The 15535-nt window shown below is 38.5% G+C and overlaps 1 protein-coding gene across 8 annotated transcripts in view; it reads right to left on the minus strand.

The window, feature by feature from the left end:
- LOC129369408 (A-kinase anchor protein 13) overlaps positions 1 to 15535 on the minus strand; it is a 124338-nt gene that overhangs the window by 93877 nt on the left and 14926 nt on the right. For 5 of the 8 annotated variants that reach the window (XM_055044778.1, XM_055044783.1, XM_055044782.1 and 2 more), the window contains exons 2-3: positions 6616 to 6659; positions 614 to 770 (exon numbers count right to left, since the gene is read on the minus strand). In XM_055044778.1, the coding sequence (XP_054900753.1) occupies positions 614 to 770; positions 6616 to 6648 (190 nt within the window). In that variant the 5' untranslated portion in view covers positions 6649 to 6659. The remainder of the gene's footprint in view (positions 1 to 613; positions 771 to 6615; positions 6660 to 15535) is intronic. The other 3 variants (XM_055044781.1, XM_055044779.1, XM_055044780.1) reach the window with 1 other exon arrangement.

A 15535-nucleotide genomic window follows, 5' to 3' on the forward strand; every position in this document is an offset into this window, starting at 1 on the left:
CGATACATTCTTGAATATTAGCTTGATATAAAAAAACCTTGTTGTTCCACTGGCAGATTTTTTCACTTACAGTGAGATATTTTTTCAGTTTGAAATGAAAAGATCTGTCAGTGGAACCAGTACAGTTTGTACTCAAGAATTGACTTAAAACAAGCTTTTATATGAAGAGTTTTCTTGAAGTTAGTTTTAATTCAAGTGTATTACAATAATTTCCACAAAAAAAAAACCTGAAATTGAGTGTTTTTGCAGGATAATGAAATTTTATACATTGTCTCAGAGTACATAAATAAACAGCATAATGCATCCGACAATGTGTAATTTTTCTCTCTGCTTAGTAATCACTCACTACTTTGTGTGAAATACAAAGGAAATACTTTTAAGGTTTGCAGTGACACAAACTGAGAAGAAAATTTAACTGGTATATATAATTTCCAATGCAGCACAAATTGAGTTTCAAGTTTAGTACCTCTAATCTAATTTCAGCCATTTCATCTATTGAAAATGGAAATTTTGAAAACAGGAGAGACATTAGATGGCATATGTGTGGATTACTGTCTCTCTTCCTGTTGGGAGTAACCGGGGTTGTGGAGGCGTGGCTGTGGCGGTGGCTCACCGGGACATAACGCCTGTAAGGTGTCATGGCTGCTCCTCAGGGTGCTGGTTAGATGTCTCTGCGTGCTGCCGGCGAACAGCAGGAAGTAGTCCACTCCCCGATCATCTGCAGCCAGCTCTTCGTCGGAAAGCTGCACTGTGACAACACATCGACCCTGCTGAGACAAACGGGACCATAAGTGAAAGGAAGAAAAAATAAAAAATGCATTCTTCATATAGTGGAGAGTGTGCTAAGCTATGAGGAGAGTTTTATTTTTGACTTGCCGAATGACTTCTTTAAAACCTTCTGGAATATAAAAACGTGGAAAACTGAGATTTGGTTTGAGACAATAAAACACTAACATTTTTTTTGAAAATGTGCATTTTTGCATTTCAACCTTACAAAGTCAAGCACATTCATTAGGGGTGGAAGATACGGACTTCATGTGATATTTTGTTGAAAACAATGAAAGTGATGTTAAGACATATTTATTATTTTTTTGTAGGGCTGCAACTAATGATTGTTTTAGTAATCAATTTATCTATCAATTATTCTGACGTTGAAAGTTTGTAATACATTAATGTATTAGAAACATTAATGGGTTTTTAATACATTATTGGAAACACATTTAAAGATGCAATTGAAAATAAATTCCTTTCTAAATAACTAAATAAAATTTTTACTGCCAAAAATGCAATACTTTAGCATTAAATCTGAATTGGGTGAAGATTTTTAAAAAAAAGTTCACTTCTAAAATTTTGACTAAAACATATTCAGAGACAAAGGCATTTTTATCTTCTATACAAACTATAAATATTTTGTAGTTTTAGTTTAATTACTGGTCTGAATATGTTGTTTTTTCAGTATATGCTCTTTTTTGTAGTCTGCACATGCCAATTAACGATTAATCAATTACTAAACTAGATGACAATTAATTCAATGACCAATAAATTGTGAGTAATCCGATTAATTGTTTCAGCCTTTCTTTTTGTTTTTACAAACTGTAAGCCTGTGAATGCATGGCACATCAATAAAATACAAAATAGGAGAAAAATAGTAAAAATAACAATCCTGGCAATATGGACAGTTTTTTTGGGACGTTAAACTTGTTGATTTACTTTGATTTTACTTTGATTTATTGTGACAGCGATAAATCAAAATCATTTTGTTATAAGAAACTTATCATGATAAATACTAAACAATATAATAAATGTCCACTTCTAACACTGATTAATCGTGATTAATCACAGGGCCAGAGTGTAATTAAGCTGATTAAAATGTTTTAATCGATTTGACAGGACTACAAAATACAAGCAGTTTAATAAAATACCACAAAAGTGTTGGCCATTCAGGACCAGTGTTGGCAAATTGGGCAAGTTTTCATCCAAATAGGCAGTTTTTTAACATGTTTGGGGGGAAAAAACTGCTTTGGGTGGGTTGTTAAAATTTCGGCTGCTTTTCACAACATTTGGCGGATTTTTATAAGGGTTTCAGAGGACAGTTCTTTTGAAATAGTCGCCATGATGTGGCAGAAAAACACAATATAAAATGCTGTGTTATTACTCATCTTACTAGTTAATTTTGATTGAAATCTCTAGAATCCGTTGAATATGAAATTGTCAATTATTAATCAAGTGTCACTATGTAGCAGAGGTGTAAAGCAGAAGTCCCAGGGTAATTTCAAGATTTAAAAAGATATATCACCATAAAAAAAACTCCAGTCTCAATGTGGTCAGTCAAGTCCTTTACAGTCCCAATGGGATCTGGTTCTGGTCAGAATATAACAAAGGACAATTCATGATGCTATCATTACATTAATTTTGGAGTTGGACGGGCTTTGCGTTGTTTTTGGTTTGGAAACTCAGATCTGGCGACCCTGTTTAGGACACCAGTAGACAGTCAGTTACTTCATTTGTTTCAGTGTCTGGAGCTTTTTAACTGCACAAAATTTCAGCTACATTCAGTTCAACTGTGTGAACTGGATAACCACTGAATTACCAGAGCGCAAAGATTCAAAAGCGTAATTGTGCATAAATGCTGCCTGCTTTATTTCGAACGCAACAAAGGCCCAGAGTGAGGCTGCACAATTTGTGGAATGATGTGGTGTCATCTGAGGACAGACCAAAGGGGGGAGGAGATGGGACAGAAAATAGGGATATTGTTCAATTAAACTTTTTTTTTTTCCCACTGGGGTCAACAGAATGGAGAACGTCTCCCCCATTTACTGTGAGCGACGCCGAAGCTTTTTCACCCATCGTCTGAGCTGAGCAGAGGGTCAAAGGTGCTGCCTTCCTCTCTTTCAGGGCAACGTTTCTTCAAGTCTGGAGGGCAGCAGCGAGGCTAACCAGCAACCTTGGGACTCTCTGTTCGGCAAAGCCAGAAATGCCGTTTGAACGGTTTGAGAGTGGAGGAGACGTGTTCAAAGTCACCCCAAAGGCCACGGACAGAGAGATGCATCCTGGAGGGACCTGCAGAGAGCCAGAAGTGAGGAAGCCGGCTCGTGACGTGTTTAGCGGCGCGCAGAGCGTGTCAGCTTTAACAAGGAGAGATGAGGAAGTGCAGTAAATGAGTCGAGGGCCCAACTGAAGCCAGCAGCCATGACATCCTCTCTATTAAACCCTCATCTCTTATCCTCAGCTCCGACTGAAAATTGGGGTTTGCCTCGTCGGGAGTGAATTGACACCTCAGTGATTTTGGCAGTTTTGTGCTCCATGGGAAAATGAAAATACATCGATGTGAAATAAGTTCCACATTTTCAGCCACAAACAAAGGAGAAGCAAAAGGAGAAATGATTTTCTCTCTTCCTCTGGATCACTTCAGACAGAATGCCGTTACACTCCGTAGCGATAACAGCACCGGCTTCTTGCGGCAACTTGGCGGGCCTCATGTTTTCCCCAAATCACCCCTCGACCCCGTGATAAACGACGCAACATGGAGGAATCTTCTCTGACATAAGAAAGCCGATTCAATGAATAAACATTCATAAAAAATATCTATATATGTACCAATATTGGGTAACGAGAGCCGAGATAGAGGCTGGTGCTGAGAGAAAACAGAAGTGAAAGCAGAGTAGAAAGTCAGCTGAATAAGATCGCTGAGAGTCCCTTTTTGGATGCAAACGTGTTGGCAGCAGGCGAAGAGACGAAAGATGTGAAACATCTGCTGGAGACGGCAGGAAACAGAGCTCCACAGACAGCCATCTTTGCAAAACATGCAAAAGAGCAGACACAAACACACACACACACAGAGGAACTATACTGGCTGGAGGCTAAAATCTGTGCAAAAACACATTGAATTGACTTATTTGCTCGACTTAAACGACAGAAAGAAAATATATGTTTAAAAGCCGAGTAAAGCGCACCCCTGTGTGTAAATGGACGCCTGCATTGCCACGTTAAATACTTCAAACCAGTGGAGAGCAAAGTGACCTGCTGAGGTATTGAACTGCTAATCATAAAGTTTCAACAAGAAGCAAGCAGCTCTTTAGCGACATGAAAAGCGCAGCTGGAGGCTACAGACCTCAGCCTCTCCTCCCTCACCGCTTCTGAGTACACATGTATGAGCCGAGCCATTTCCCCGACTTCCAGCTGCTGTTTGTCCAGGTCAGCAAAAGCTTCATTTTAAATAAGCAACACATCCACTACTTTGTAGTAAGACTTTGTATTCAGTCACGCCGGATGATGTTGTTGGAATAATAATGAAGCTAAAAGCATCATCTCTGCAACACTTTCACATTTGTCATTGGTGACGTTTGTGATGGTATGCTACATTTGATTTTCACCAAACAAGGTGATGTAAATGAGCTCTAGAATGAGCTCTAGTTTGATCTCATTGGTCACAGAAACCCTGCTCCAGAAATCGTGTGGCACTGTAAAAAAAAAATTGAACAGAGTAGAACTTTTATCCTAGCATCCTATCCAAACAACCTAACCTGGTTAAAACACCTGCTTGGTTCAAAGTTTTATTCTTGAAAACAACTTTGAAACTTGACATGCTAGAGCAAAAGTTCAGGACCCGGTGCAACTTTTCATCTCTTTAATCACATATTGGATCATTTGTTAATGCAGCAAATTTGCATTCACTACAAAATTAAGTATGACTCACCTTGCAGTAATATACTCCTTGAACTTATATAGAGTTTATTTTCATGTAGAAAAATTGGTATTGGGCAAAACTGTACTCAGTGCACACCCAATTTTAATATGTCCAAAAAAAATTATTTTCCATCTACTTACCAATATGTATCGGTTTATTAAGTTAAAGTCAAATAATACCAACTGAAATATTACATACCTTTTGGTACGTAATAGCCCTTTTTTGAATGACGCTGTAACAATATAACCATTTTCCTTCGACTTAGAGGATTAAACACATTTAGTTTCTGTTTTAAAGCACTGACGGACTGAAGCAGTTCCTAAAACCTGAGGCCTAGAGGTCTAACCACCCACCTGGCCTCAGTCAAGAGTCAGATTGTAAATCACAGATAAGATTATCTGGCTGGTAAATGAGTTAGCAAGTCAACTCTTTAAATACACACACACACACACACACACACACACACACAATCTCTTCCATGTCCTATATCTGCTTTGTGTGTGTGTGTACCTCCTCTCCCTGCCTAGTGATTAGAAGAGCAGTGGAACCACAAAAGCACCAACTCAGAAATATCCCAAATGCTCTCACACACTCACACACACACACTTCATTAATTTTGTATCAACATATTCAGGAGCCACAAGAGCAACTGCATATATTTTGGAGTAATTTGTTAGGAGATCAAACTGAAACACTTAATGCATGACGAGTAAAGGCAGCAAATGTGCAACCAAAGAGTAATTAGCAGAATGAAGCCGGCTTTAAGTGGGTATTAGAGCATCCGCAGGGTTTGGGACACATTCTGTTTGAACAAGTGAGGTTCATCGTCCAAGTGAGCAAATTGTGTTGGAGAATTTTTAATTCCTCCCATTCAGAACCACACCGACACGCATCCTGAGCAGGAAACCAGGCAAATTATTAGCTCGATCGACCCCGACGAGGAACAACACTCAAAAATGCAGTATTTGCTTGGATAGTGAACGCGACAAATGGAAGCAGGACAAAAAGAATTTGCTGACAGCATCACTCTTCGGTGTGGATGTAGTTACTGAGCAAATGTCTTCCATATTTCTCATGTCATTGCCTTGCTCCATAGTCATGTTGTCCTTTTAAATAATTATTTGCTTATGCTGATTTTAGAAAAAAGGATTCATGTTTTCTGCTAAAACGTTTTTAGCCCCCGGATGATTTAGTTTTTTGGCTGTATAAAAAGTTGTTTTTCATAAAAACTACTACTAAAACACTTTTTTCACATTGTGGGAGTCATGTGGATAAACAACCAGATATTACTACTGCAGAGTGTATGGAAGCCCATTCTGCCACTATGACAAAAAGAAAACAAAAACATATTTAATTAAAATGAGATAGTAATATAATTATGATAACTATCTTACTACAAGTTAAAAGTTTGTTATCTCATTAGGATATGTTTTTTTTAATCAGAGTGGCAGAAAACAGGCTTCCATAGGGATTTTTTAGTCTCTTGTTGCGTGAACAAAACGTATTCACGTGTGGTTTTAATTACGTTTTTTATGTCATGGAAACAAAGCAGGTTCTGCATCTTAGAAGAAAAAAAAAGGTGCATAAAAATATAAATTAGAACTGTAACCTGCAGGTAAAGCTGAGCAACAAATCAAATGCATCAATTAATCAAACTTTCTCTTTTGAAGATTACATTTTTGGAGAATCCAAAATTAATCACAGACGGAGCTGGTTAAAGTTTACGCTGCGCTGACCTGACAGGCGTCCCCATTCACACAGAGCAGCAGCCACACGGGTCAGGAAAGTGACAGGACTTAAATATGTAAACAACACAGTGTTTACATATTTAAGTTTGTTTGTTTGTGTGAGAGGAGGAAGCACAACTGGGCGCACTGGAGAAACTGCATCAAGTACACACAAGAGCCATTGTGATTTGTGATACTTACATACAAAGGAGCTTGCTGTGGATTGAGTTTCATGTCCCTGGACACTGAAAAGAGAAGAACAAATTACGGGTTAGCGGTTGTGGGATGCTCGTCATTGTCTCCGCGTTCTGCTTCAAAAACAATGGAAATTCTTCAGAAGGGCACAAAAAAGGGTTGTAAACACCAGATGATCATTTTGACACCTCAGAAATCTTGTTGATGTAAACACTTGGGACAAAGAAAGCGTCCTCTGTGATGAATTTATGCTAAGTTTTAACTTGAAAGCTCTTAGAAAATGTATCCCATAAATTCAATGCCTTGATTTGTTTCTTCATGATTTATTCACTTAGACATCAGTCACCTTTACGGAGTTTCCTTCCTACTATTCGGATAAGCTTTTGAAAGTGGCCTCGTGTGCTGAAGAACGCACAGCTTTCACATCAGACAGACAGATTTTAAAGGAAGAGGTTCAACGTAAACATACTTATCTCACAATTACTCATTCTCATCCTACAAGTTCAGCTTTGAGAGAAGAAAATCACTTTGCAATCAGTGAACGCACCATGGTTAATTCCCAGCATGTCCCCATGACAACGCTTCATCGTCGATGATGAGTCACTGCGACTCAAGTTAAATGATTTCTTTTTGCTATCAGTGAGTCATCAAGAGAGAAAACAGAGGAGAAGAAGTTATTTGAAGGGGGTTTTCTTTTCAGACCAAAAGGGAGAAGATTTTCAACAGAAAACAGGGAAACTGAAGGCAGTACAGCAGAGCTGCTACTGCTTTATTCCTTACACACTCTAGAGCACACGCACACACACACACACACACACACACACACACACACACACACACACAGAGCGCTGTTTACAGTTCAAAATGTTGGTCGTAAACTGTAACTGCTTGAAACTAATGGCACGAAAAAAACTAATTTATCTTTTGAGTTGCAGCTCCTCCTCCAATCTATCAACCACAAAATTTAGTTTCTTGACACTTTCTGGTAGTTCACAAAGCATGCCATGTGAAGTCCTCAGCCAGTACAGCAATTGGTTACCATGGAGACTGAATGCGGGTCGGAAAAGAGACATTGCTGACCAAAAAGTTAGGGCAATTTCTTTGCCGGGTGACAGCTGGCGCTCCCCTGCCAAGTGTTGTTTGGTCTTCTAGTGTCCCAAGGAAGACTTCTCCAGACAAGCGAAACCAGTTTTGTCTTTGTGTAATTTTTATAAACAGGAAATGGAAAATAAGTTGAGTTGATCATTTTATATTACACAATACGTGTGTCTAAATCACAGCTTGTAGTTCAAAATCTTTACAAATTTTATATCTTAAGAACTATTGTCACTGGATTAGTTTGGCCCTTCTAATCAACAAAAAAAGCTTAATAGATTTTAGATAAAGACACCTCTGTCCATGCAAGTAAAAAAAAGAAAACAAACTAATGAAACAAAATGAATTTAAAAAAGGATTTTTTTTGATCCTACAGTGAAAGTCAAAACACAGCATCCAAGAATCTACAAAGTAGTTTAACAACTACTAACCGGAGATATCAACTTTGTATCACTTGCATCAAATATTGTCAGCTGCAGAGAACGCCGCGCTTTTAATGTGACGCGACACCACGCATAATTCAGCAGACAGCTCTGCTAATCCCACTGTTATCTGATTGCAAACCCACATTCCAGTAACTTCTCGTCTCAAGACATCAAGGTGTCAGACGAAGCCCACGTATTTCAGACGAATTGAAATTCGTCTGAAATACCATGACAACTAATGCTTGAAGTTAAATAAGTAAAATCTGCAGGAACAAATGCAGATGTGACATTAATACAAGAGAACAATTATCTGTCAGGGAGTGACATAGAAGTAAAGGCGGGTCAAATTGATAAAAACCAGGCGGCTATAATGTGCTGCCGTGATACAGGACATTTTGTCACAAGTTTAGTGAAAGAATCTTTGATCAAGCTATTATTATTATTATTATTATTATTAAAGCCTTTTAATACAATATCAGAAAAACAATAAAATATGGTAGTGAAGGATTCAAAGAACTTTAGTATCAAACCAGCAACAAAATTTGGACTCTTGCCCAGTTTAAGAAGTGTAAAAATACATATATAAAACAATACCATATATTCCTTTTTTAAGTAAGAAAAGGGACATTTTTATTGCTCAAAATGCAATAACAGCATTCCTCTAGTGAACACCTGATCATGTGTAGCCAAGGGTGCATCTTCTGCTGTTCACTTTTTGGTTTTAATCAAACGGTTAATAAATGGTTAGCAAACGATGATTAACAGGAGAATTTTCTAAACAGCTTCATTCCTGCTCCGTGTTCGTTGTTCTTTCAGCAAATGTGTACTCCAGTTAGTGATTAATCGATTGTTGAGTTGAATATTTGCATAACTGATTCACTACAATTAATCTCATTAATTGTTTCAGCCTGATAGTAAATATCTAGAAATTAAGGTATTTGGAAGAAAATTTCTAACTCCCTCCCCTGACCGCATGTCGCTAATATGAAGTATAAGTATAATACTTGCTGTAACTAGGTGAGCACATCATCAACATCGGTATCGGGCAATTTTTTAACATATCAGCATGGGTCCGCAAAGTGAAACTTGGGCTGATTTTAATTTTCATCTTCTTGCTGTTTGTGTTTCAGGAGGGCGTTGGCCTTGTGGCATTTATTTGGCCATGTGACAGTGATGCAGCTCGTGATTATGGGGGTGTTTCACTGAAGCAGGGAAGCAACATCAGTAGTGTAGTGACATTGCAGAAAAAACATAGCACTGGTAAACACACGGAAATAAATAAGCAGGAATATTAATAGATCTTACTTTAAATAAACAGTAATATTGAGAATGTGCAGAAATAACAGTAGTGTGAACAGTTAAGTTGCACCTGGAAATCCCCGTCTCTCATTACAGAGGTCAACAGAGCAAAACTCGCTCGCCCACACTCTTTCACATCCTTCGAATGAAGCTGCCAGTTCCCTACCTGTGTTGGTTTGTTTGTTTGGACAAACCTGCCTCTTCCAATCGCCAACTGGTTTATCAGCAAGCAGAGGACAGCAAAGCAACAAAAACACTAGTTTGCCTCTTCTAGAAGGGCTTACGTGGTCCCGGGATCACTTGGCAGAATTACATGCAACATGTTTGACTCCTCTACTCCCGAGTCTGGAAAAGCAAGGCCCTAAAGCCGGCTTCTCGACACAAGGTCAGAGGTAGTGGGTGTGTAATTGCTTTAAAAAACAAAAGGTGTAACAGCTATATACTCGGAAGACAAATGGGTTGGAAACCTTTCTGCTGAACCCTCCCGAACAGAGCTTGGCTCAAGCTCACGTTCGCTGAAGAGTCAAGGATCTGTTCAGCTCCGAGCCCCCGTATTCTCCTCTGTTATTTGCGGAGACAATTTTCTTTTGTTTGCTGTTCCCTGGCACTAAAACAAGTCCTTGCTTCTGGCCCCGGTGGTTAGCGGTGCATTAATCACATCAACCACACAGCGGGGGAGGCGGCGACAAAAGGCCAGGACCTAATGAGTTCAGCAGAGAGAAAGAGAGAGAGAGAGAGAGAGGACGAGCGACAGCTCCAGAGTCAGCAGACCAGAGCACAACACAATTCACTTTCTGAAGCCCAGTCCAAACATTTTTCCAATTTTCTGCTAAATGTTCAGGCCTGAGCTCGAATTAGGCGGCTCAGGTAAGGGGATAATCAGCAGCTCTAATAATACTCTGGAGGCTAATCCTCTTGCCTTAAGTGCACTGGGCCAGGGACCAGCTCCCTCACGACATACACAGCACTCGCTTATATGACTCAAATCATGTCCGCCAGCTCTTCGTGCTTTTTTTACATTTCTATCCCCTTGTCATCTGCTGGCTCTCATGTCCTCGTTATTTTACTTTGACGGCGTCTTTGAGGCCACGGTGTGATCCAGCTTGCAGCACAATAGGGCAAATATTTACAAGATGCATTGCCACATTCACAGTATTCACCGGCGAGGATGGAGCCGATAACATTTGTTCACCTGCGGATGGCTGCTGTGTCCTTTATCGCCTCCCATCCTGTTTTACATTCTCCACACATTCGCACCAGCAGCGACGGCAGCTCAGGCTGTCGGTGTGACTGCCGCTTTTTCACAGTTGTTAAGGGAGAAGAAAGACTCCTGTGACACCTGGGATTTCATACAGGTGGGGGGAAATCTGCAGGAGCATCAAAAACTGACTCCGTCAGAGTTAATATAATATTTCCTTTTCTACTGAACGGTTTTGATGATCATCTCCATTTGGTTTTGAATTATGAGTTTCTTCTGCAAGTGAAACTAAAACAAGTTTCACTTTCTATTGCACAAAAATGCAAACTGGTTTGAATTTTGAATGCAATCAGAAAATAATGAAAATAAATTTTTACACAGCTGTTTTTTTTTTTAATCTCTTTTAAAATTGTCCACTCCCTGTTAAGTCAAATCATTGTCTTTTTACTACCCAGATCCAAAGGAAACCACTAATTGCCATTTTTGGAGTTGGAGTGACCACGATAGCCGCTGTATTTTACTTCACCTTCGTCTAAGTTATTATGGCTCTACATTGCTGGGACATTTTTGAGGGTAGAAAGAAATTTCACTAGCAGTGAAGGGTAGTTCTGCAAACATGGATGTTGCTGTTGGAAAAGCGTGAGCTATTTAAAATCAGTGGATTACATCGGTTTGACATGCAAATATTGGCAGACTGCCGATCTCCCAAACTGAAGAACATCTGGCCTGATTTAGCCGTCTGTCTCACTGATTTTTTTTTTTATCACTGTTATATTTTAAGTAAATATCAGAATTGTTTTATTTATAGACCAAAAATGGATCTTAGTTTTTATGCATATCATGAAGTAGAAAAAAACGAAATGATTTTTCACTATTTTTACAGGAATCATTAATAAGACAGGGGGAAAAACAGATTAATTCTGATCTCCAGCCAGCAGATTGTCTAGTTGCAATAAGCTCCAAGGTCCTGTGTATTATTACAGAGTAAATGGAACATTTTCTCTGATCAATCTATACGGAAACATATTAATGAGATAAGTTAGCTGCCACATTTTAGTTGACATTATTGCAGAGAGTCCAGAGGTACAAAATTAACAATTACAGTTCAACACACTTCATCAACAAACATTATGAGTTTAGGACATTTTAAAAACAAGCAACCTTCAGACGGGTGACCATTTACGATCAAAGGAAATGGGCTCAGCTTTGCTGCATTGTGTGTAGATGTAATTGCCCCTCCACTGGTTTGTCCGGATGTATTACACCATTCCACATCTAACCCAGAGTTCCCCAACTTCCTCTTGGGTGTGACTGCTGAGCTAAACTTCCCAGTCAGTCTGAAGTACCAAAAATGTCCAGCCATCTGAGATAGTCCAAGCTGGAACATTTACATTTCTTTTTGTTTTGTTTTGTTTCCAAAGGCTCTCTTGTAATTGCAACTGAATTGCCCCACTAGAACTAACCCAGGGGTTCCCAAACTTTTGACTCCTAAACAGCATTAGCCTCTAAAGGACCCAGTTTGAAAAGCAAGAGAGCATGCTAGAAAATGCATAAAGAGACAAAATCGTTTAGAATGTTTTTTATATCTTTTTTATTCTCTATTCTGTAATGATTGCATTAGGTTAGCATAAATGTCTCCTCCTACCTTCTGATTTTAGTTGGGCGTGAGTTCTTAGGGGATTTTTTTGGAGCAGTGTCCTCCACAGCGGAGCTGCTAGACGGTTCCTTCTGCCTTTTTCTTTTCAGAAACTTTTCCGTTTTCCGCTTTCTGTGCTGGCAAAGCAGCTTGATAAAAATAGCAATCAGCCAATCAGAGGGATAGAAAGGCATATAATATTTAAATAAGTTAAACTCAGTCATATTTTTTATTTCAATACTAAAACTTAAAATTTGATAATAAATTACAATAAAAAATTGCTGAAAAATTCATTTCATTTATGCTTTTTTTTTCCTCATATGACCTTCAGCTTTCTGAGGCAGAAACACTGGAATAAACAAAAAACAAAAATATTCATGAGAAACCTCTGCAAATCAATTATTAAAGTAGGATAGGTTGACCATTCAAAGACTGTCAACCAACATCCTGAAAACCTTGTTCAAAATGTACAACACCACAAATGAATGGATGCAACATGTCGATGCCTCCTAACATCGACATGTTGTATCGATGCTAGGAGACATCGATGTTTTCATGGGTGCCTCTCTACACCACCCATGGAAACATGTCTAATACGTCTCTGCTGCGGGACTTTCACCTGGGCTTTCGTGGATGCACACTCAAAGTTATGCATGAGAAAACACCCTGCTGATTAAACACTTTTTAGCACGTCATTTACAGTTCACACAGAGCGCCTAATGTCAGAGTGGCATTCATTTCCAGTTGGTCGAGTTCTCATTGGTCGAAATAGCAAGTGCATGTAAACTGAAATCTCCATTCCTCTGAAGGTGAGGTGTCCATCAAAATATGTTGGATGTATTTTGAATATGTCTGTTTAAATGACGTAGGTAAAACAAGTCTAAGTTTACAAGCCTGTGTGTTAGAAATGTGTAGATTTTCTACAGACATTTGACTAAATCTATTACATTTGCACTACTAGAAATGCCTCGTATCACTGCTTTCTTAAAGGGACTCAAAACAAAGAAAAAAAAGAGCTCTTGACCACAAATGGATGATTTTCAACTCAGTCAGCCTTGGAAGACGACCATTCTTGTTGGACACTCAAAAGTTATTTTTTCCCCTTTAAGCTCAGTGAACACAACATACAAAGCACTACTGGGTCAAACTGACAACAAGATCAGTGAGGTGTTTTTTAAAAAAAAAAATTTTTTTTTAATGAAGTCAGATAATACAGAGAAGTAAGACGTTCAAATAAATTCTGCATTGTCTACAAAACACTAATAGATATCTGTGGAATCACTCAGGATGCGAAAGAATGAAAGAAACAGGAAAACTTTACAGAGATAACAGTAAGGTTGAACAAAGTGCAAAAAAGTTGCTCTTTTCATGAGGAATGAAAGATCTTGGCAATGTCAGAGTTGAACTACGAATCTACATACTCTAGGTGAAAACAGATAACTACTGTTTTTGTAATGTCAACTGTGCTAGCTGTGCTTATCACTTTGTTTTAAAATGTCAGTGAACGTCTATTTTACGGACACTCCTTGCACGCAGTTGCTTTCATTGTTTTTAGATTTCTATATATTCACTTTTAAAAAGTGTACCACAAGTTATACGAAACCTTTTTGCTTTTACAGCTGCTAAGGTTAACAAATGTGAATTGTTCAGCAGCTTTACATTCTTTGCCCTTTTTTGGCAAAGATCAGTTTGTTTCTTTTTACATTAGCAAGGAAACAAGGATTTGATTTTTATAGTAACTTGAAAATATTAGACACGATATAAAGCTGTAACATGTTCCGGGAACATAATTTCATAGCCCTTACATAACACAATCACATTGAGTAACATTTAAAATTAAAATCTGGTTGCTTCATATCATTTTCCAACTGCCCTACATGATACACACTTCTACACAGCTACAACAAAACAGTTGTTGGCACAATGCTAGCTGTGCCAAGACAAGCAAACAGGAAATTGTCAAGAAATCGTCGCTAATTGGAAAAGCTAACAAAAGTTAGAGTCAACTACCTGATAATGTCATCACAAGACGAAACAAAATATCTGTATTGTAGTTGTGTTGCGTTCACCAATACTCATTCATACCTAGAAGTATTAGGACTGCTAACTTGTAACCTCTACCTATACTCTTGGTATTACTTCTGGTTCTTAATCTTCAGAGCTGAAATTAAGTCCAGAATAAATCCCACCCAACTACAGCAATGAGCTAAAACAGGCAAGAGAATGGGGAGGCCTAATTCGGTGATCTGACCTCCACAACCACTTCTTTCAGTGGAAGGACAACGAGACCCCAATTATGATGTGAACAAAATGTAAACGTTCTTGTTGAGTATTTTGCTCATCCAATGCCACAAACATATTTTCTTCCTCCATGCAGAACGGTTCATCCAGCCCAACAGTTCCTCTTGAGCAACAATCGTTCAAGAAGAAAAGACAGGGGACTTATAAAATAGCAATGCACATGTTGGCCATCTTAAAATTCAATTCCTGTTGTAAGAAACTGCAAATCGTTTGGCCTGAATGCAGAAAGGGTGAGCAAGTTCAAGACAATTGAACTCGGTTGCTACAAGATATGCTAAATGCTGTGGCTAATACCTGGACTTTGAAGTCAAGTTACAGTCTGCTTGTAAGATAATATCTTTTGAAACTGAAAAGAAAACCTTTGAAACCAGTCCTCAACAGGCATTTTCTGTTGTAACCACAAGAAACAAAGAATACAACAATTTTACGCCCCAGACTCAGCCACTTTTGAATTTTTTTTTGCTTGTGTGTGTATGAAATAACAATTGGTTAAAAAAAATAAAAGAAAAAGCATGCCATAGCATTATATTAAACTTGCCTCTTTATCTCAGTTATGCTGGATCCTCAGAAAGGCTGGAAAAAAGAAATGTAGGGGAGAAAAAACAAACACTTTTTTAAATCCAAAGTCATTCTTTGGTAATAGAAGAACCTTGAGAAATAATATCCCCTAAACTCCCCCTACGGCTACCCAACACCTGCTTAGAGAGATTACACAAGCCATTAACTCCATCTAAAACACTGGGTGCCGCCAGCTTTCAGCCAAGCTTCTTACGAGTCTCCGTTATGGCACAAACTGCCACTATGACACAGTTTTCTTCCTCTGATGCAAACAAAAAAAAACGAAAGAAAGAAAAAAATCTACAAAGACACAGCCACAATCAAGTGCTTGGATGTGACAAATGGGTCAATAAATCAAAAGGGGGAAAAGGGATTTTGGTTGAAGAGAGGTAATATATAGACCAGCCATGTCTT

This window comes from Poeciliopsis prolifica, unplaced genomic scaffold, assembly GCF_027474105.1.
Source record: "Poeciliopsis prolifica strain line A6 unplaced genomic scaffold, Auburn_PproV2 SCAFFOLD021, whole genome shotgun sequence".
Taxonomy (NCBI): domain Eukaryota; kingdom Metazoa; phylum Chordata; class Actinopteri; order Cyprinodontiformes; family Poeciliidae; genus Poeciliopsis; species Poeciliopsis prolifica.